Source organism: Galleria mellonella, unplaced genomic scaffold (genome assembly GCF_026898425.1).
Source record: "Galleria mellonella isolate WM207_F2 unplaced genomic scaffold, CSIRO_AGI_GalMel_v1 utg146, whole genome shotgun sequence".
Lineage (NCBI taxonomy): Eukaryota > Metazoa > Arthropoda > Insecta > Lepidoptera > Pyralidae > Galleria > Galleria mellonella.
In genome coordinates this window covers 7290602-7311697 of record NW_026441999.1, presented here as the reverse complement: position 1 = coordinate 7311697, position 21096 = coordinate 7290602, and the positions used below count along the sequence as shown (strand labels likewise).

Here is a 21096-nt window from a genome sequence, read left to right as displayed (position 1 = left end):
AATTTTCTTTCTTGGCTACGAAATTACCATAAACTGTGTCAAAGACATATTTGGTCCTTTTTTTTTTAATTTGTTTGCATTACAATCTTTGACTTTACATCGGTTTCAACTTTTCACTTCTTTTGATAAAAGTACATGATGCACAGCTACCAGGGCTACGCAAATGAGCATACAGGTTATAAAAACTTCTAGATACTAAAAATAGCATTGTTTCAAAATATCTTCTTATGTAAGTAAATGTGGGCAATGCATCAGTTTGTAAAAGGCTTCTTTCCTTTTGATCAATCCTAAATAATTGAACGTAATTGCTGAAACTCTAAAATGGCTCCAGTATATAGCTCGTCATTATTAATAAATACGCAATATCATAGAAACTATGAAGCACTTATCACTACAAAGCATGCATGCAAAATAGTCAAACTGAAAGGATAATTCACACGCATTGAACTTAAAAAACAAAACAACACCATTCAGCAGGCTACCTCACCTTCGACATTTCCATCCGCGTCGTTCTTAGGCCCGGAAAACTTCAAGCCCCTGGTCGTCTCATTCATGATCCGCACATCATCAGCAGTAACAACTTTGAAACCTAACCCATGACTGGACACCGTGTGGTTCCATTGCCACATACAAATATCTATCAATGACCCATTCGTTCCATTTTCAAAATTACAATAAACCCCTGTAGCCTGCGACACATAATTGTGTTTATTGATGGCCTCATACGTTGGCCCTTCGCTACGCAGCACCTTAATCTTGTCCGCCAATGTGTTCGAGTCGTTGTCCGGAACTGTTTTCTGGTTAATCGCTATTGCGCCTTGATTGTCATTCAACATGTCGTCGTGTTTTCTGTTCATTTGCAATATTTTATTTAAATGTTCGTTCCGCCGAGGTTTCAGTCGTCTGTCCTCGGTCCTGTTCATCAGGGAACTTAACTTTTGGAACGAGCCACGTTCTCCCCTCGGATTGGCCGACCTCGATCTCTGTTCTTTCTCCGCCGCCACGGTTTTCTTCGCTTTACTTTCTGCTTTGACTTCATGATAATCGCTTACAGCGAATGACACGACGGCGAGTATGATAATAATCTTTCCAAGCGCCATTAGTATTCCAATAATGGTATTAGATAGCGAATTTTTGCCCGCTGGAAGCGGTCGATCCTATCAATATAGTGTTCGACATTTTGGGCGTCCGTAACACTGTTATTGTCGAATACGTTCATAACAATAGGTTTTAATATGCGACCCCTGTTTAGCGTCGATCACTGATTACTTTAAGAGCTGTGACGACCTCTCGCGAGCCGGCACGGACATGGATAATCTCCAATAAACGATACTCGAATCGCTCGATACACTAAAGGTGAAGTCCACTGAATACATGTTCTATGCAAAACGTTCATCACAATGTCACTTAAACGTGGGTCTATAGGTTTAGAGACACCCTCGCGCGAGCACTGCGGCCCGCCCGCACAACCCTGGAAAAGCAGGGCACAGAAATGGACGACAGGACACCACCGCACACTACACGAATTGCGCGTTTACCCACACGGGGTCAACTAGCATAGTCTTCGCATAGCGTATCACTATGAGCACAATCCATAAGTTCAATCCGAGATACACATTAGCAATTTTTCAATTTGCACCACTGATAATACGTTTTAACAGTCTATAACAAGGTACATACATCGTCCCACTCCCGTGCGTAGCGCCACGGCGGGAGTATGTGGAACTAACCGCCCGTGGACCGAAATAATCATTACTTTTCGCGAGATGTGATCTTGAAACGGCGCTCGGAGATGCTGCGCAGGTGTCACTCTATCTTCTGCCGTTCCCGGGCTTTTCGCGCAGGATGCTGTCGCATCGGACACCGGATGTAGCATTGGCCCAATTAGGATCACTGCTCACGTCAGCCGCACGCGAGTGGCTGTCGGTAACAGTACAAGCACATGATAGGTCAGATAGGATATTGCCGCGAAAATCAACCAATGAAAATATGAACAGGATATTAGATGAAGAAAATTTCCTCAGAAATTGTTTACGCGAATGGCGGGTGGCCGATTTTTCCGATCCGTCTGCACGGATATTAAATTGAGGGTGTTTTTATCGACTTCATGACTTTTAATTTCCTCAATAAAATGATATTAGCTATGCGAGTGGGAAAGGAAAATCTTTTAGGGAATAATTGCTCCAAACGTCACGAATAATTTTAACACTACGAGTGATCGATAAATGTTTGTATTGTTGTTTGAACAAAAAGTCTGTTTTTATTCTAAAATTATATTATTACATTGGAATATTGACTTATTATAAAATTTATGGCTCGAACTTTTAACAGTGAAAAAACGTGAAATGGATATTTCAAAAACCTAACTTATCCTTAAAGGTAGGTATTTGTAGAATAGAATATATTTTTTTTTAATTAATTATATTACGGCCTTGGATAGAGAGAGACATTCATTAAAAAAAACATTGCAAAAACGAATGACACATGACACTTGACGAGAATTAAAAAAAATTAATAATGTTCGTTCTGAAACAAATTTATTATAACAATTTTCTTTATTATTCCAATATATTTATAGGTATGTTAAATAACATGACAGATTAGTGAATTAATTAATAATTAATTAATTATTTTTTTATGAATTAAATATATGAATAGTTATAAAACTGATTCTTGCAATATTCTTGACAAACTAATTCAATAATTTGACAAAAATGATCATCTGTAGCTTCATTTCAGAACATACTTAGTAATTGTTCGCCACTCCTTTGAACTGATCGAGTTTATTTTGGTCGACTGTCTGATCTGTTTTATATTATAATTGTTTATTTATTTTACAATATTACAGTACATACCTACGCGTAGTTGAATCAGTGATTCCTGTTAATTAATACCTTAATATGTGTCATATATCAATACATGTAGTGTAATTTTTTTTTTGTTTCAACACGTAAGTAACAATCTTAGAATGTTTTTAGGTAGACCTTTTTTATTTTTTAATTGTTAAATCGATTTTTTGATACAATTTTTTTATAATTCACTCATCATCATTTATTTTATTAGTATTTACTTATACCTTTATTTATATGTAGGTATTAAATTACATTTTACTTAGAAATAGAAAAAAAATCACACCTTTTGTAAAGGTGTTTGGTTAGGTTGTTTCAGATATATAAGAAATGAAGTCATAAGTGGATACTATTAATATTAACCCTAGCTATATCCCACAGTTTTGCCTACGTGAATCAGTATATAACATACCCTATGTGTTAAATTAAGATATAGCCTTCCCTTGTACAAAATGTTATTGAAATCTGTTTTTCCATTTGTAAGTATGATTGTATAACAACTACTAAAGCATCTTTACTAATTCCACAGTACATTGGTCTAATTTCTACTTGAATTATAATTTGTTGATTCTGCCATTCAAATGCCTCTATTCATGTATTTTCACTATTACAATTTACATTTATTCATATATATCATCTTTATTACTCAAATATCAAGCTAAAAATATTTTTAAGCTGTGGTACTGGCACAGCATAATTATAAAAAAAAATTCCTTAGTCATTATAATATCCACAATATAAAATATAAGTTCTATTTTTTTTTTTAATGGATGATAATGTAATGGTTACTCCACCTGTACTGTCAGTATATGCTGGCAACGCACCAATTGGAGATGATAAGTGAGAATGAAAGCAGGTCAGTTAGCTCATCCTGAAGAATTTCCGGTGAATTAACCATGTGGGTTACCAGGAGGAATTGCCATTTGTACAAATTTTATTTTGTAATTCTTTATTGCACAATAAAATTTCTACACATAGCAAGGCATAAAATTTAACACTACATGACATTCTCTACCAGTTAACAGTTAAGTAAAAATAGTGTTTAAGTGCAGTAGCATGGGGGGAAAGGGATTGTTAGTAATGGAGACTAAGAATCCCATTGCTAGCAATATACCCAACCAGGTCGACCTCCTCATGGTTCCCCCTGGAAACTATCATGGTTCCTGATGAATTCATCATAACTGGCCTGTTTTCATTCTCATCTATCACCCTTCACTGGTGCCCCGCCAGCGTATCCCGTTAGCGCAGGCGGGGTTACCATACCATACCATCATCCAATAAAAAATAAAAAAAAAGTGCAGTAGCAAACATACACAAAAAAATTATCTATTAATATAAATTAACATAATAATAAATATCATATAAATTTAATACTGCATATAACATACTAATTTGATAACTGGACATACATTTACATATATTTTTTTTATGCATCTTAGAATAGCAAACAGGTTGATGGCCCACCTCATGTAAAGTGGTAACCGTCGCCTATAGATATGAGCAGTACCATGGACATAAAGTATATAGTTTCACCCATGATACCATCCATGCGTTGCAATTCCTGAGGAATAGAAATACAAATGAGACAGAGGCGCCCAAGCAAACAACTTTTGTACAAAGTCTCCCTCTGGTATATTATGAACTTTCAGTACAATTTGTATGAGAGCTTTGAAATTTTTGATTATATTTTGTTTTTGTTCTATACAATATTCAATTCACTGGCAGAGCACACTATAAAGATAATCCTTAGTCCATTACCTTTGAAATAATTTTAAAAAGATTGCTTTCAGCACTAAGATGGCCTTACAATTGTATCATATTTATTAGTTGTGTTACTTCAATTCCATTGTTGTACAATGCAATATACTCAAACATTTATTCATGAAAACAAATGAAAAAACATTGTTATTGAATGTATACAATACAATTTTTTAAGAGCATAGTAGAAGGAAAAATAGAGGGCAAAAGAGGAAGATCAAAGGAATAACTACATGGGACAGATAAAAGAAACACTAGGTGTCATGTCGTATAAGGAGGTCAAGGATATGGCCTGGGAGAGAACTGGCTGGAAGAAGATGCATAAATTAGTTGCACCGACAAGAGGAAAGACTTAAATGAAAAAAGAGAGATGAATGTATATATCATATAACATTCTGTATATGTATTTTATAATAAACTTTCAGATGAAGTTTTGAATTGAAGTGAAAGAAATTTTAAGATGTATATAAAAAGGACTCTCTGTACTAAAGCATATGATAAAATATGTAAAACCATTTAAATGACAAAAATCCATGCACTTGAACATTGTATTAATGTGATGTGTATTTATTGTCAGGCCCATTCACACACTTTAGATATTATTATACTTTTTTATATATATTTTCTTTTCAAATGTTCTTATTTGCATTGTCCATTCCTTGCTTGCTTGGTTGCTGTTGATATATTTTTCTATGCTAAAATCTGTGTCTTCATCATTTTACCATCTCATCACAGTCCACTGCTCCCAGGGGGAAAGGGATTGTTAGTAATGGAGACTGAGAATCCCATTGCTAGCAATACATCCAACCACCGACCTCCTCGTGGTTCTCCCTGGAAACTATCATGGTTAATTCCTGATGAATTCATCATGATGGGCTAACTGGCCTGTTTTCATTCTCATCTATCACTCTTCACTGGTGCTCCGCCAGTGTATTCCGTTAGTGCAGGCGAGGTTACCATACCATTTTCACCCATCAAAAAAAAAAGTCCACTGCTTCCTAATAGTATTGTAATTTTTTTACTTTCTATTCTATTTTTAATTACTGGTTATTAATTTAAATCATTACTATTTTATATAGTAATTATTAGAATTACAAAATGACCTATTATAAGAGTCTGTAACAGATGTATATGAATAAAGATGTTTTGATTGATGATTATAGGCAGTGAATTTACCAGGTTACAGAGGCATAACACCTTAGTCCGGGGGGAAAGGGATTGTTAGTAATGAGGTCTAATAGCCACATTGCTAGCAATATACCCTCTCAAGTCGATCTCCACGCAGTTCCCCCTAGAAACCGTCTTGGTTAATTCTTGTAGAATTTATCACGGTGGGCCAACTGACCTGCATTCATTCTCACCTATCATCTTCTACTGGTGCCTCGTCGGTGTATACCGAAAGTGCGGGCGGGGTTACCATTCCATTTTCATCCATTAAAAAAAAACACCTTAGTCCTCAGGAATGGCAATGCATGGGAGGTATCATGGGCGAAACAGTATACTCTGTTATGTCCATGGTACTGCTCATGTCTATAGGCGACGGTTACCACTTACCATCAGGTGGGCCGTCAGCTTGTTTGCCATTCTAAGTTGTATAAAAAATAATAATAATATACTGTTACACAAACAGTTATTTGAAATAAACAAAAACCTAACAAGTTGGCTTGTTAGTAACGCATTGTGTTAACGTAATTATCATGCCCTTGCCCTTATTTGTGGGCAGCACAGTGTTACAGTTAAGTGGCAATTCATGCAATGTTATTTAAGTTTAAGCAGTTCATTTTCTGACACGAGAGACATAGCACATCAGTCCATGGTAACAACACACGAGGACAGCACAGTAATTATACAAGGTCTCCCTCTGTAATTTTGAAATTACTTCAGTTAGGAGGTACTGGATTTGGCATTTTTGTCTGTATATTATGTCAATTTTGGGCCGATTTTGATTATTCTTTTTTCAATTGTCAATTTACTGCAATAATGATCGAATACTATGTAGGGTTTTGTGTAACAAAATATTAATTTATGTAAATTTATGTTCACAGTTAGAATGCAGTGAACAATGTCGGGTGGGAACTCATCCAAAAACAAGGCGCGCTCCTCCAAACGCCAGGAGGGATGGGAGGAGGCTGGCGGGGAGTTCTACCAGGAGTTATACCCTGGGCAAGAACAGGAACTCTTCGAGAATCTCCAGAGAGCTGATGCTGCCAAGTTGGCTACGCTGCTGCCCTCCAAACAAGCCAGGAATAGTAAGTACACACCATTTGTCCATTGATATACCTACATGAAACATAAGATGCTTAATCAGAGATTAAAAAACAGCACTGAAAGTAAAGTGCATCATTATACACTTATTTCTAAATATCTTATAATATTTATGACCAAACATTTTTTTTATACAACTTAGAATGGCAAACAAGCTGACGGCCCACCTGATGGAAAGTGGTAACCGTCGCCTATAGACATGAGCAGTACCATGGACATAACAGAGCATACTGTTTCGCTCATGATACTCCCCATGCGTTGCCATTCCTGAGGACTCGGTATTTACTAAGAATATTTACTTTATTGGAATGTATTACATCTCTATATGTTTTTTAAAATGACAACATTTTCATCGTGCCTCCGATCAAACTGTTTATAATTACTCCTCTCCATCCAAAGATTGCCTGGAAGAGATCGCTCTTAGCGATCGATAGAGGCCGCCCATTGTTTTCTCACTGTGAACATTTCTTGTAATTGTTTGTATCTATAATGAATGAATGAATGAATAAATGGTTTATTTTCTCTTCACAAAAAGGTGGAATAAAGTAACAACATGAGGTACAATTTGAAATGAAGACCAGTTTTGTGAGAGACTGGTGCTTGCGGTAGGTTTAGAAGAACCTGTGTTACAAGTCACCTATAATAAGTTTACTATTGTAATCTTATGGAGGAAACAATAAAGAGTATATATATATCTATCTATAAATGGCTGAACAGTTGATGATAATATCGTCTATATGTAAACCATAGATAAAACAAATCAATTATAAATTCAGTTTTATAATAAACGTTCTCTAAAATGCTAGCACTAAGAGCAATAAAAAAATTCGAATGCCAATTATTTTGTTAACAATCGCTAATAACTCTTTTAAAAATGGAATAATTGATCGATTATTGTACAATGCTTTTGGCAATAAAAAAAATATATATATATATATATATATATATATATATATATATATATATATATATATATATATAAATAATAATTGCTTTTGATTTATTTATGTATGTTACGTGACGTTACACTAGTGGTTTAAAAATGGTTAAAAGTATTTACGATTTTAAAAAAAAAGTCATTATGGGCGAAAGGACTGTACGCTGGTATGGAAACACGGTGTTTTTAGAAAGATAATATAATTATATAAAAAAATATACAAAGCCAATATACAAAACCAATAAAGCCAATAAAAATACCAAGGGAGCAAAAAAGCGAACGAAAACTAAACTGACACAGACTTCAAATTACAAACAAAACATCTTTTTAATAAAATATAAAAAGGATACAAAAAAGGTGCGTCGTGCACAGTCATCATATTTAGAACATTTTATTTATAAAAATCACAATCGATTGTACGGACAATCGATGAATCATAATCGATGACGCACGCCACATCACTAGCACTGATAAGATAACGTTCACAGCGACGACGGTGAAGCGCGTCCGGTCGCAGAATGAGCGCCGCCAGTCGACATACGCGCGCACGACGCAGAGCCGCGACATACACCTCGCCATGCTGCCAGATCTGTCCGGTAAGCGAATATTTATTTAATATTTAATAACAGGTCTTCACGATAGTACCATCTACCACTCTCATTAATTCCACTGAAAACATGAATGTAGACACACAGCTGAGTTGTGACTATTTTTTTCTTTTTAATTCTCATTGATAGGTTGCTTTATTTTCTTTTTAAGTTTATTAATATTGTATTCAGAGATGTTTTAAACCTATGAGTGAGAGTTATGGAATGAGCTCCCTTTCGAGGTTTTACTAAGAGACCACAGCGTGGGGTTTTTAGAAAAAAGAGTAGGTAAAGAGATTTCATAATATAATGTAAATAAATAATTCTTTAATCTTGTTAATATAGTAGACAAATAAAGGAAAAATAAATAAATAAACAAATATAAATTTTCTGTCAGATAAATCCGACAAGGCAGTTTAAAAAGTTTGTTCAAAATCAGAAGAATAATCAATATATATATTTTTAGAGGAAGTTCCTTTTTTAAATTGGCAGAAAAATTTAAATTTTATACTTTGAAAATAGAACAGGTTGCTATAGCACGTTGTTTGTGTTCCCTAAAGTTTATACATATACAGGTATATACATGTAGATACAGGTATATACATGTATATACAAGTATATACATGTACATACAGGTTAACAAGTAAACAGATTATCACAGACTAATAATAATTATTCAAATACACACATGTACCTATATTTGATAACCCCATCACCCTAGTGATAACGTGTGAAGGGTCGCTGCTCATTCATTTCCGAGGCGTTGTATTGTAAATGTAGTCTCTAGTTTGATTCTCGATTTTGCCAAATTTAAAAAAAAAAGTTTAATTTTTGTTTTATTAAACTTTGAATAGCAATGGATTTTAATGATATTTTGTAAATTGCTTGTTCTAATTTGAGAGAGATTATCGTAGGATATTTTTAATTCAAATATTTGACCCTTAATATATCCGATATATAAATAGTTCCGGTAGGTGGCGGTAGGGAGTAACAGGTTTTTAACCGACTTCGAAAAAGAGGTTGATTTTTTTATGTTTATTACCTCATAACTTCGTCAATTCTAAAATGAATTGGAAAATTCTTTTTTTATCTAAAAGGATATACTTACAGATTGTCCATATAGACGTTTTATCAAAATCGGTTTAATAATTTAATTTTTAGAACAATATAACTAAACTAGTTACAATGAAAAATGAATGTTACAATGAAAGTTGGTCTTATTTTTTGTTATGGGACACATAATATAATCTTTCGTTTAAGCTTATCTGGCTATTATAATAAATTTAAAACTAGACTTTGGACTTGAGAGATTTTTAAGAAAAAATGGTATACGACACACAAGAACAATTGTTTATGCCACAAATGTATTTTTATTTATTTAAAATAAATATATGCATTTCAAAAAAGTAATTCTGCACTTTTTCCATATTAGACAAATTTTTTATTGTTTTAATTTTACATGAACTGTCAAAACAATGACTCATACAAAACTAAGAAAGAGGTCGAATTATTAAAAAGTAATTACTCTTAACAACAATAGTAGCCAAAATAATAATTTATAGAAATTTCGTTTGTCTACCTGGATGTTTGTTTCGACATCACGCAAAAATGTTGCACAAATTTTGATGCGGTTTTCACAGTTGTATGTACCTGAAAGTCTGGCCTATAAATTGTTGTACATATTATCTTAATACGTCAAGTCTATTAATTTTCTTGCTTCGGAAATTTAACGCTTACTATATATATGTTTAGATTTTTTTTATACAACTTAGAATGATAAACAAGCTGACGGCCCACCTGATGGAAAGTGGTAACCGTCGCCTATAGACATGAGCAGTACCATAACATAACAGAGTATACTGTTTCGCCCATGATACCTCCCATGCATTGCCATTCCTGAGGACTTAGGTGTTATTCATCTGTACCCTATAAATTCACGCCATATCCTTTCAAACCGAAACACAGCCATGCAAACACAACTGTTTCACGGTAGAAACACGAATGGGACAGAGGTACCCAAGCAATCGACTTTTGTACAAAGTCTCCCTCTGGTATATATGATTATATAGATAGAGCATCGAGTCTCAAAAACGGGTCAACTTTTGTCAGCTAATTGTCAAATTAACTGACTCGTTTTTTTAATTAACGTTCCGTATACTTACGCACACAATATATCTTGAAATATCTATATTTAATTACTTAATAAATAAAATTAGTTTTTGCGCATTAAAAAGATGCAAAATTTATAAGACGAAATAAATATACAAGTTATAAAGGAATCACTCGTAATTATTTATCATGCAAAATTGTATGAAAAAGTTGAGCCGCCTTTCTCGAAGCATTTGTATGGAGACACTTTGTGGCATACATTTGTCTCTCGTGGTTGTCTAATGCGTTGTCATTTTTAAAAACAATGTTGTCATGGTTGATGATGTAATGGGGAAGCTAGTCCCCCTTACAAACAAACTCCTCCCTCTCGATTCCTTTTCTCTTTTAGAAACAATGAAAAGGCAGGTCAGTTAGCCCATTGTGACAAATTTGACTAGAATTCACCACTGTGATTTCCAGGGGGACCACATGGAGGTCGACCTGATAGGGTGTATTGGTGGCAATGGACTGGTAGACTGCACTACTAACAATCCCTCCCGTCCCCCCTCCTCCCCTTTAGAAACAGTTACCAGTCGATAATAAGGTGCAATGAACTGAGAACTGAGTCGAATCGAAAATATGAATAATTAGTTCGTTAAACTTGGGGATGTTAATTAACCAATAATTGGTCATATGGTTTAGGTGAACTATCTAACGGTTTCATATATTATGATGGTGGTGAGATATACTCACGACTACATTCGCAGATGGGGGTTTTTAAAGGGTGATAATGGAATGGTAACCCCGCCTGTGCTAATGGTATACGCTGGCACAGCACCAGTGAGAGGTGATAGGTGAAAATGAAAAGGCAGGTCAGTTAGCCCATCGTGATGAATACACCTGGGATTCAGCACGATGGTTTCCGGGAAGGACCACGTGGAGGTCAACCTGACAGGGTATTTTGTTAGCAATGGGACTGGTAGCCCGCATTACTAACTACCCCTCCCCCCCATAGGGTATATTGCTAGCAATAAATCTGCTATTTCCTCATTCTTAACAATCCCTCCCCACCCCCCTCTCCCAGACGGGTTAATTAGACGACCTTGGTGGTCTAGCTTAGAGTCTAGGGGTTTAACACGCCGCCTCACATTACAACGGTCGTTTTTTTTTTTCTAGAAAATCTGTCAAACGAAGAACGCACGTGGGAGGAGATTATGCAAATCAAGGCTATGCCAATACCCATGATGCAGAAACGAGATCTGAAAGCGAGACTACAGGTGAGTTTGTTGGGATATTTTTTTCTGTATACTTGGTCGAGAGATGGGCAGCAGAATCTCTCTTAAAATATCTCTAAGCCTAACTGCGGTAGCTAACCCGTTTGCCAAGCGTGGCAACTACTGGCAAAACCTGCCTTTTGGGGGGGAGACGTATGTCCAGCAGTGGGCAGTTAAAGGTTGACGACGATTATTGCATCTAGATTTCGCATACCATAACCACCATATTTGATGGTCATCCACTATCCACCACCTGTGACCGCATTGAATAAATAAACCAATGTATATAAATTATAAATAAATTATATAAATTAAATTACTATTATCAAATTATATTTGAATGAATTTTATATCAGAATTCAAGGATGGAAATATGAAACAATATTGCGCACTGCAGATAGCGTTGTGGTTTCATTTATCGAAACACCTACCGGACGCTAACATAAAATTGAAGTTTTGTTACAAAATAATAAACCTTCTTTGCATGTTTTTTTTTATTGGTGAAATAAATCAAGGTGATATAATTCGTGTTCAAAATTAAAGGGAAAATGGTCAAAGAAATAAATTTGACAGCTAGGTTTTTTTTTGCAATGGACGTTAAAAAGGCATCCAGACACGATCAACTCAAAGTGAACTTGTTCTTTTATATAATTTTTGGGCATTCAATGTTGTGATGGTAATTTCCACCAGTATGCAAAGAAGGGTTAACATCCGGCTTCGCATGATTTTTTTTTAATTCTAAACTAATATAAAGAGGATAAATTTTATTTTTTTGTTTTTTGATGGAAAAATTTAAAAATATATAATCGATTTTTTAAATTTATTCGTCTATAGAAAACTACATTTGTAGAGAATAACACGGGCTGATTTATTTAAAAAAAAAACGTGCTATGCCGGAGCGTGTGGCTAGTTTTAAATAAACAAAACAGCCCACTCGCTGTTAATGTAGCTTTCTGTAAATCCATTGCCATGCCATGACGCGTGGTCTCGGCGTAGAACGGGCCATACTTTCCCGTAGGTGTCGTAAGAGGCGACTAAGGGAACCTAATGGTCGAGGGATGGGCAGCGATGTCTCTCTTAAAACATCAAAGCCTAACTGCGGTTGCCAACTCGCCAGCCAAGCTTGGCAACTACTAGCAAGTGCGCCAGTGTATACCGATAGCGCAGGCGGGGTTACAATTCCCTTGTCATCCATTAAAAAATAACGGTTACACCTCTGACATCATAATAGTTTTACAGTTTTGATTTTGAATTACAGAACGCTACAAAACTCCGCCTGCAAGGTCTGGAGCATCTGCACTGGAAACGGAGGAAAGTGTGGAACCGTCTCCGAATACGGTTCAGCGAGATCGTGGGCAAGCTCGAGCTGTGGCAGTCGGCCATGAGGGAGATCGAGGGCACCTTCGGCACCGGCGTCGTCTCCTACTTCCTCTTCATTAGGTGGCTTCTGTTCCTCACGATCTTCGTGTCAGTAATTGTAGGTTTGTTCATTATTTTACCAAACGAATTGCTAGTCGAGAGACACTTGAATTGTGATGAGTACGAGACAAACTCATCTGTGTGCTGTTCCCAAGCATATTTAGGTAGGAATTCCACTGACTCCAATGTGGTACTCGATGTGATCCAAGGTACAGGGTGGATGGAACGTACCATCCTGTTCTACGGTGTGTACAGCGATCAAATCTATAGATATGAGTTGAGAAGTGTATGGGATGCTGAACTGTACTACGATATGCCATTAGCATATATACTAGTGCCCATAACCACGGCGTTGTTCTGGCTGATAGCCATTGTAAGGTCGGCCGCTAAAGGCTTCAAAGAGAAACTGGTGGAGAGCGAAGGACAGTTCTACATGTACTGTAACTTGGTGTTCGGAGGCTGGGACTTCTGCATTCACAACGAGAAGTCAGCAAAAATAAAGCACAAAGCGCTATTCAACGAAATCAAAGGTTGTTTAGAAGAGCAGAGGTTCAAAGAGGAGAGGCAGCTTCGCACAAGGGAGGGTCAAATCTTGATATATTTCAAACGACTGTTTATAAACGTAATTGTAATTATTATACTAAGCGCATCGGGATATCTTATTTATAAGACATTTAATTATTCACTGGATAGGTTAAACGACATAGCACAAAGTCCGGATTATGCCGAGTCGGGAAATCGTACGGCGCAGAGACTAACTTTCAGCCAGCTGAGTTTGGACAAGAGTGAAAGTATACGTAAATACAGAGAGAGTTTCGTGGGACAATTAGGTGTTACGTTTCTAGAATTCCTGCCGTTCCTCTGCATAGTAGTGCTAAACAAAATCGTTCCGGAAATCTTCGGTTACTTAGTCCAATTCGAAGATTACAATCCGGCAAATATTCTGAACATTACCTTATTGCGAACGGTTCTGTTGAGGTTGTCTTCGCTAGTCGTTCTCTTAAGTCAAATATATATGTACATAAGTCTCAATGGTAGAGTGTGCTCTTATAACGCTGAAGAACAGCTAGGCCTCGAATGCTGGGAAACATACGTGGGCCAGCAACTGTACAAGCTTATTTTGACCGACATAGCTTTCCAGCTTTTCATCACGTTCATCATAAACCTTCCGAGAGCGTGCATTGCTCGCCACACAAGGAATAGGTTCTTGAAACTCATCGGCGAGCAGGACTTCTATTTGCCAAAACACGTGTTAGACATCGTATATATACAAACTATAATATGGATGGGCTCGTTCTTCTGTCCGTTCCTCCCGATTGTGGGCACCATATTCTACTTCCTGATCTTCTATATCAAAATGTTCACGTGCCTGAAGAACTGTATCCCATCCCCAGTAGTATACAGGGCGTCGAAATCTAAATCTCTCTTCATGTACGTTCTTCTATTTGGGTTTGTGATATCCATCGCTCCTGTGGGTTACTCGGTCGCCGAGATCCTCCCATCAATGAATTGTGGTCCCTACAGAGGGTACGACACCGTTTGGGCGTACGTTATACAAACATTCAGTACGTTCCCGTACTTTTTCCGGGAGGTCATATTCCTGTTGGGCACCTCGACATTCGCGGTGCCAGCATTTGCTATTCTGCTGCTATTGTTGTATTATTACTGGGCAGTCGCCACAGCCAACCGGCATATGGTCGACGTACTGAGGAACCAGCTCGTTCTAGAAGGACGCGATAAGCAGTTCCTTCTAAATAGGCTCAGTGCGTTCATACGACAGCACCAGAAACGGTGCGAGAGGCGGAACCGCGCCAGCTTCGCGGACGACGACTCGTCGATTAGGCAAAGTTCTAGATAATCGATTTGAATTCTAGTAAAGATATAAAGTCGAATAGGCTGGGTAGAAGTGGCACTTGTATACTTTGATCTGTGACAATGTCACCAAAATGTACCACTTCCTTCTGATCACGCAAAGTTTAGGAGGATTGTCACAAATTTATTAATAATTTAAGATATGATGTTACTTAAGTGTGAGTAAGCGAGACGCACGTTCTCATTGTGCTGTTGGTCCAATAACAGATATATTAGATATAGATCCAGTACATAATTTCGATTTTAATATAAATATCCGATCGGTATGGGCGATATCGAAATGAGCGACACAGAAACCCAATATATATTTATTAGACATTATTGGTATTGATCCAATATATTGCATTCTTTTCTTTTCTTTTTTTTTTTATACAACTTAAAATGGCAAACAAGCTGACGGCCCACCTGATGGAAAATGGTAACCGTCGCCTATAAACATGAGCAGTACCATGGACATAACAGAGTATACTGTTTCGCCCATGATACCCCCCATGCGTTGCCATTCCTGAGGGCTCAGGTGTTATTCCTCCGTACCCAGTAAATTCACGCCATATCCAACCCTTCAAACCGAAACACAGCCATGCAAACACAACTGCTTCACGGTAGAAACACGAATGAGACAGAGGTGCCCAAGCAAACGACTTTTGTACAAAGTCTCCCTCTGGTAACGTCTTTTGCACATTGATGGCGATCGGATTCTTTATTTCATTAAATGTTGCATAACAAACATTTAACAGATTCATTATTGGGCCAATATATATAGATATTGTAATTGAAATATATAGATATTGCTGTATATTGCCCAGCCCTAATAGATATTGATTACTGTTGCTCGCGAGCTCCGACTGATTTAGCTCTTAATAGGCCGCGGGTCGTAAGCGCATCAACGTAGTTAGTTACTATTATTAAATTCACGGATATGCCCGTTCTACCCACTTATTTATTCTTGTAGTAAAGCTCTATGTATATTAGGATCTTCTGTCCGCGGTAGAAATATCGTTTTGTCTTGCTTATCTAACTTCTCTAAAGAAGTAGCAAACGAATCTACTGATAGAATCGATTCGTTTAGCTCGCTTGAGAAAAAGCAAGACGGCGCCGTCGTATAAGAAGTGGAGGTAGACCGGTAATGTCGAACTAGGAACAAATTACCCGATAAGACATAACTATTGCTATTTTAGTTCCCATTTGACTAACTGGATGTATACAGTTGTAAAATCTTATTAACAATGCTCTCAATAAGCCAGTGCCGGCTTTAGGGGAGGGGCAACGCGTCTTAAACAAATCATGGATGGGGCCATCACTAATTGTTACTATTTATTAAAAAAAAAAAAGTTAAAACAGACGGGGTTTTGTCTTATTTTTACTGTTGATTGGTGTTTTATTTGAGAGTTACTAACCAGGTACCTGAATATTTATTTTTTTAGTTTCCAATTTTAGAGTAATTTGTATACAAATTATCGATCTCCTTTTCGCCATTTTTGGTAAAATAAATTTTCGAATATCTTCTCCTATAGACAAACACTATATATATATATATATATATATATATATATATATATATATATATATATATATATATATATATATATATATACTTATTTAGTTTTTATACAACTTAGAATGCCAAACAAGCTGACGGCCCACCTGATTGATTGGCCCACGGAAAGTTGTAACCGTCGCCTATAGACATGAGCAGTACCATGGACATAACACAGTATACTGTTTCGCCCATGATACCCCCCATGCGTTGCCATTCCTGAGGACTTAGGTGTTATTCCTACAGACCCAGTATTTTATTTATTTTATTATACATATATTATTATTTGAATATATTACTTGAGTAATTAATAGTTTAAAAAATACAACATAGTTTAATCAGTCAAAACACGACTCTCTTTATAACTCTAATATAGTTCAATATGCATTTGTTTCCTCTCCGGAAAGTTTTTTAATATTGTCAATCCAAGTGGATAATTTTGATAACAAATTATTTCAAAATGTTTTTAGTTTTATTTCACGGGTTATTACGAATTCTTACGAATATATTTGAAAGAATAAGATAAACATAGTGCACAGTGATCAGTAATGATGCTTATCTTTACTGATTTCTCTATTTTATATCTTTAGTATAGACTTATTTTATTTATTTATTTTAATACTTTATTGTACACATTAGTTATAAAAATATGACAGAGGTAATCAAAAGTACAAAGGCGAGCTTAACTCTGATAGAGTTCTCTTCCAGCAACACCCAAAGTGGAAAGGAGCATCAATGTCAGCGGATACAGTAGTGTACAATTTTTAAACAACCAAAATTAAATTAATTACATTATATTTTATTAACTTACAACATGTTTTCGTTTTTAAATCATTTAAAATGGTCGCTATTTTAATTAATTTGTAACCAATTACTGCTAATAAAGATCTGAAGAATATTTCACTCGGGGCGCCTCGATACAGAGTCCGGCACTGGTATTCTCCATTTTTTTTATACAACTTCAAGCTGATAAGAAGGGTTGTATATATTGTATATATAGCATTTATTAGCGTGTAACTCTTATAGTGATCTCACTACTTGTAATTTTGACGTTTCTTTTTGTATTTTATATTAAAACATACTATTTGTTAGCTTTTATAAGGACGTATGTAAGTGTAGGAAATTACATAACATGACCTAAGTCGAGAGACAGTTTTGTAATCATAATTTAAACATTACGCTTCACAAATTATGTGTTGCTAGTTCACAAAAAAAAAAGAATTACCAAAAAGCGTAGCTAAACTTTTTGTTTTATAATTTTTAGTTAATTTTGGTTATTTTTTTATAAGATATTATTGAAGTCGTAGTTGGCTGATTGTTAGAAAAATAAATACCTAAGAGTTAATTTATTTAAATTTTATAAAAAAACATTGGTTAAAAATAATTTGAATTAAATATTATCATTGGCTCGTTTTTGAAGGATTTTGTGTCGTTTTCCTTATTCAATTCAATGTCATGCTTACTCAGCATTTATTTATCTTGTTACATTCTTCGTTTACGGGTTAATGTTAAGTACACGTTTAAATAAATAAATGAAATACTGCATTTAATAATATACTCAATGTACACAACAGAAAGGTAGATCTGTGACATAGAAGCGGGCGACATCTGCCGTTTGAAATGTTCCTTTTAGTTTATTATTTGTGTTCCTAATAGCTAGATTTACAGTCAAGGTTAAAAAAACCTCCATTAAATGTTGCAATTTACCAAAATATGATAACATTTTTGGTATTGTCTATCAGTTTTTAAAAATAATTTTCAAATACAATTGACGACCTCCGTAGTGCAATGGGCGGGTCGTTTTTACGTTAATAAGGTTCCTGGTTCGATTCCCGATCAAAGCGATTTGGGAAACGAACCATTCTGAATTAATTCGGATCTGGGGGTCCTAGTTGTGCCCCCATATATTAATTACCTGGTTCCTCATAACATAGGGTATACTAGCTTGAGAACCCAACCATGACTTTATTAACCATGATTATAGGGGCTTTTAAAAAGTAATATATCTGATTATTTGCTTTTAAAAGGGCTGTAAATCTAGTTATTAGTTATCGAGCTTAATTCCACATATTTCCATTTAATAATAAGTTGTGATTATACAAGGCTCTAAACCTCAGTAAATTCTAGATTGAATCACTCAATGCCCCAACGAGATCTGCTGTTTACCTATTCCATTATAAGCACCTTACCACATAAGTTTGTTTGTCCATAACTGTAGAGTAATTTGTGAAAGATGCAAACATAATACGTGCATATGAGTGCATAATAATTATACAGAAGTTAAGTTTTATACATTCAAAGGACAATTTTAAGATATATTACCTATCTCAAGACAGTGTTGCCATATTGTGTATTTTTTCACAAGTAGTAAGTACTTAGAGAATACTGTAATGGGCTTGGAGATATTTGGGTAAATATTTTGGTAGTTTTGTTTCTTGTAACGTACTATGTAACAGCCAAACAGAAAATGAGATAAGACAAGGAAGCAATTTTTTTTCGTTGGTTTTATCATAATATGGCAAAATGTAAAAATATAAAATTGACATTGGATTAAAATAAGGAGAATCGTATCGATTCTGAGACAATTGACATATGGCTAAAAATAAAATATTGCAACTGGCAGCTCTGTAGATCACTCAGATGTCATTGACCTGTGAACGCCTAATATTTTATTATTTAACGCTGTATAAATAGGCATAACCTTTAAATGTAATTACAAAGTTATATAATTTGTAATAACCGCAGAATATTCTGCGGTTAATTTATAACAAAAAAATGCCAGATCAAACATAGGGTCCTAAAAACCAATTCATATCTTGCAGCACTGTGTCTACTGATTGAATGAATCTTGCATTCTGTACATCTGTATGTAACTACTCTTATGGTATGGTTTATATATGAAAATCCTAATTTTGTTTTTTAATTAAGTGTAACGATAATGCTCGACTTGCCAAATGGTATCCTGTTAGTCATCTAGCCTGTATTATGTACAATTTTTTCTTATTAAAAATGCTCAAATGTATAAAATTAATTTGTTAACTTCTAGCTCAATGACGTACTTCAGCTAATATAAACCCATTGGAGAAGCTAGCTCACAGATAAAGGTATTCTCAACTAGTACCGCTTAATATATACTATAAATAATAGATTAAAAATAAGAATAATGTAGGAATTTTGACGTAATGAATGTGAAGCGAATCTTTGACGAAATGAAAATATTGCAGAGCATTTATTTTCGAAACTCTCGCTCTCTGAAATCCAATATCTGTAGCCAGCTTCTCCATTTAAATAAAAATACAATGATTTTATCATGATTTGATATTAACTTCTTCCTAACTGAGAGTAGTAACTGGGGTTATTCTTGTATTGTATGAGGTCCTGGTCCTCCTATTGTGATTATATAGCAAGCAAGAATATTCTCTCGAGATAATATTACAGTTTTAAACTATACAGTAGTTTCACAGACAGTCACATGTACACAACATGTGACTGTCTGTGAAACTACTGTTTAAATAGTCAATCTTATTCACATTCTTCACAATGGCGTGAAGAATATAGATAAAAATAAAAGTTGGATAAGATCCTCGGCAAACAGAATGTCTTGCCATTTTAAGTAATGATATAGCCGTATTTAAAATGTAACAAAAGTAATGGTGAATTAATTGAAGAAATAGATGATGTCTAAAAACAATGTCCAGCACGAAAAGCAGAAAAAAGATCTGTACTAAGTATACATGATTATTGTATACAATATCTGATTATAATGTCCAAAATAAATTCAAAGCCAAATATTAAATGTAATATTGTTTTTATATCATTTTATACGATATAATAAGGCAAATTTTTTATAATTCGATTTTCAACGATTGGACAATAAAGAAAAACCGAATTGCTACGAAATAGTCGAAGTTCTCATTAGCTAATTTATATTTTTTAATTTATAATTAGTCCAAATGAGGCAACAACACAAGCTGTTAGGTTTATATTTCTTTTTTAATTTATAAGATTTATTACTACACTGCCATATATAACTGTGTAAATTAAAACAAATATTGTAATAAATTATTGTACTGTCATGTCATGTTTTATTTTATTACGATTCTTGCTTCCTTCCCCAAACAATAGAGACTGCATGCCGAGAACCAAAATTTTTAAAGCCTGTTATTTTGTCTTTATTTTTTTTTTTAATGCTGCCTTGACAGATGAAGTTTAAAAGGATCTATGACAAATTAAATGAGTTCATGAAAAGGAATATAATAAGGTTTCTTATCAGTCAGTAACGTGTTCCTGACATCTCTGGCGTCAGAAGCGTCCACAGACTATAGCATAGATAACGCTATACAAGTAGCTACGGTACTCGTTTACCATTAGACGAGCCGTATGCTTGTTTGCCACCATGAATTTTAATTGCATCAAACAGACCTAAAATTATTAAGTTTAACCACGTAAATCTAAATTTAGCACCTATTTAATTACCACATACAAATGTAGGCATGCGAATATTTATATT

At 35.1% G+C, this 21096-nt stretch overlaps 3 protein-coding genes across 5 annotated transcripts in view; 1 reads left to right on the top strand and 2 right to left on the bottom strand.

Moving 5' to 3' along the window:
- LOC113513703 (tyrosine-protein kinase receptor) overlaps positions 1-1990 on the bottom strand; it is a 57884-nt gene extending 55894 nt beyond the window's left edge. For both annotated transcript variants that reach the window (XR_008252485.1, XM_052891815.1), the window contains exon 1: positions 488-1990. Coding sequence is in view for 1 of the 2 variants with exons in the window: in XM_052891815.1 (XP_052747775.1) it covers positions 488-1100 (613 nt within the window). In the remaining variant the exon portion in view is untranslated. The remainder of the gene's footprint in view (positions 1-487) is intronic.
- Positions 1991-2060: 70 nt separating this feature from the next.
- Positions 2061-16587, top strand: LOC128200004 (transmembrane channel-like protein 7). 2 transcript variants are annotated; one of them, XM_052891817.1, is made up of 5 exons: positions 2061-2379; positions 6653-6856; positions 8298-8405; positions 11661-11761; positions 13017-16587. In XM_052891817.1, exons 2-5 carry the CDS (start codon positions 6670-6672, stop codon positions 15033-15035), a joined length of 2415 nt encoding a protein of 804 aa, XP_052747777.1. In that variant the 5' UTR covers positions 2061-2379; positions 6653-6669; the 3' UTR covers positions 15036-16587. The 2 variants fall into 2 exon arrangements, with proteins under 2 accessions (XP_052747777.1, XP_052747776.1); XM_052891816.1 differs by lacking the exon at positions 2061-2379 and adding an exon at positions 2773-2950.
- LOC113523176 (uncharacterized) overlaps positions 8322-21096 on the bottom strand; it is a 28923-nt gene continuing 16148 nt past the window's right edge. Inside the window, exon 7 of the mRNA XM_052891818.1 lies at positions 8322-8398. The gene's annotated coding sequence lies outside the window, so the exon portion shown is untranslated. The remainder of the gene's footprint in view (positions 8399-21096) is intronic.

What these genes read in the sequence shown, in the direction of transcription:
- LOC128200004 (XM_052891817.1), top strand. Translation starts at nt 6,670, where the DNA reads ATGTCGGGTGGGAACTCATCCAAAAACAAGGCGCGCTCCTCCAAACGC. An exon ending in CTCCAAACAAGCCAGGAATA is followed by an intron (nt 6,857 to 8,297) that starts GTAAGTACACAC and finishes TAACGTTCACAG; the next exon opens with CGACGACGGTGAAGCGCGTC. An exon ending in ATCTGAAAGCGAGACTACAG is followed by an intron (nt 11,762 to 13,016) that starts GTGAGTTTGTTG and finishes TTTGAATTACAG; the next exon opens with AACGCTACAAAACTCCGCCT.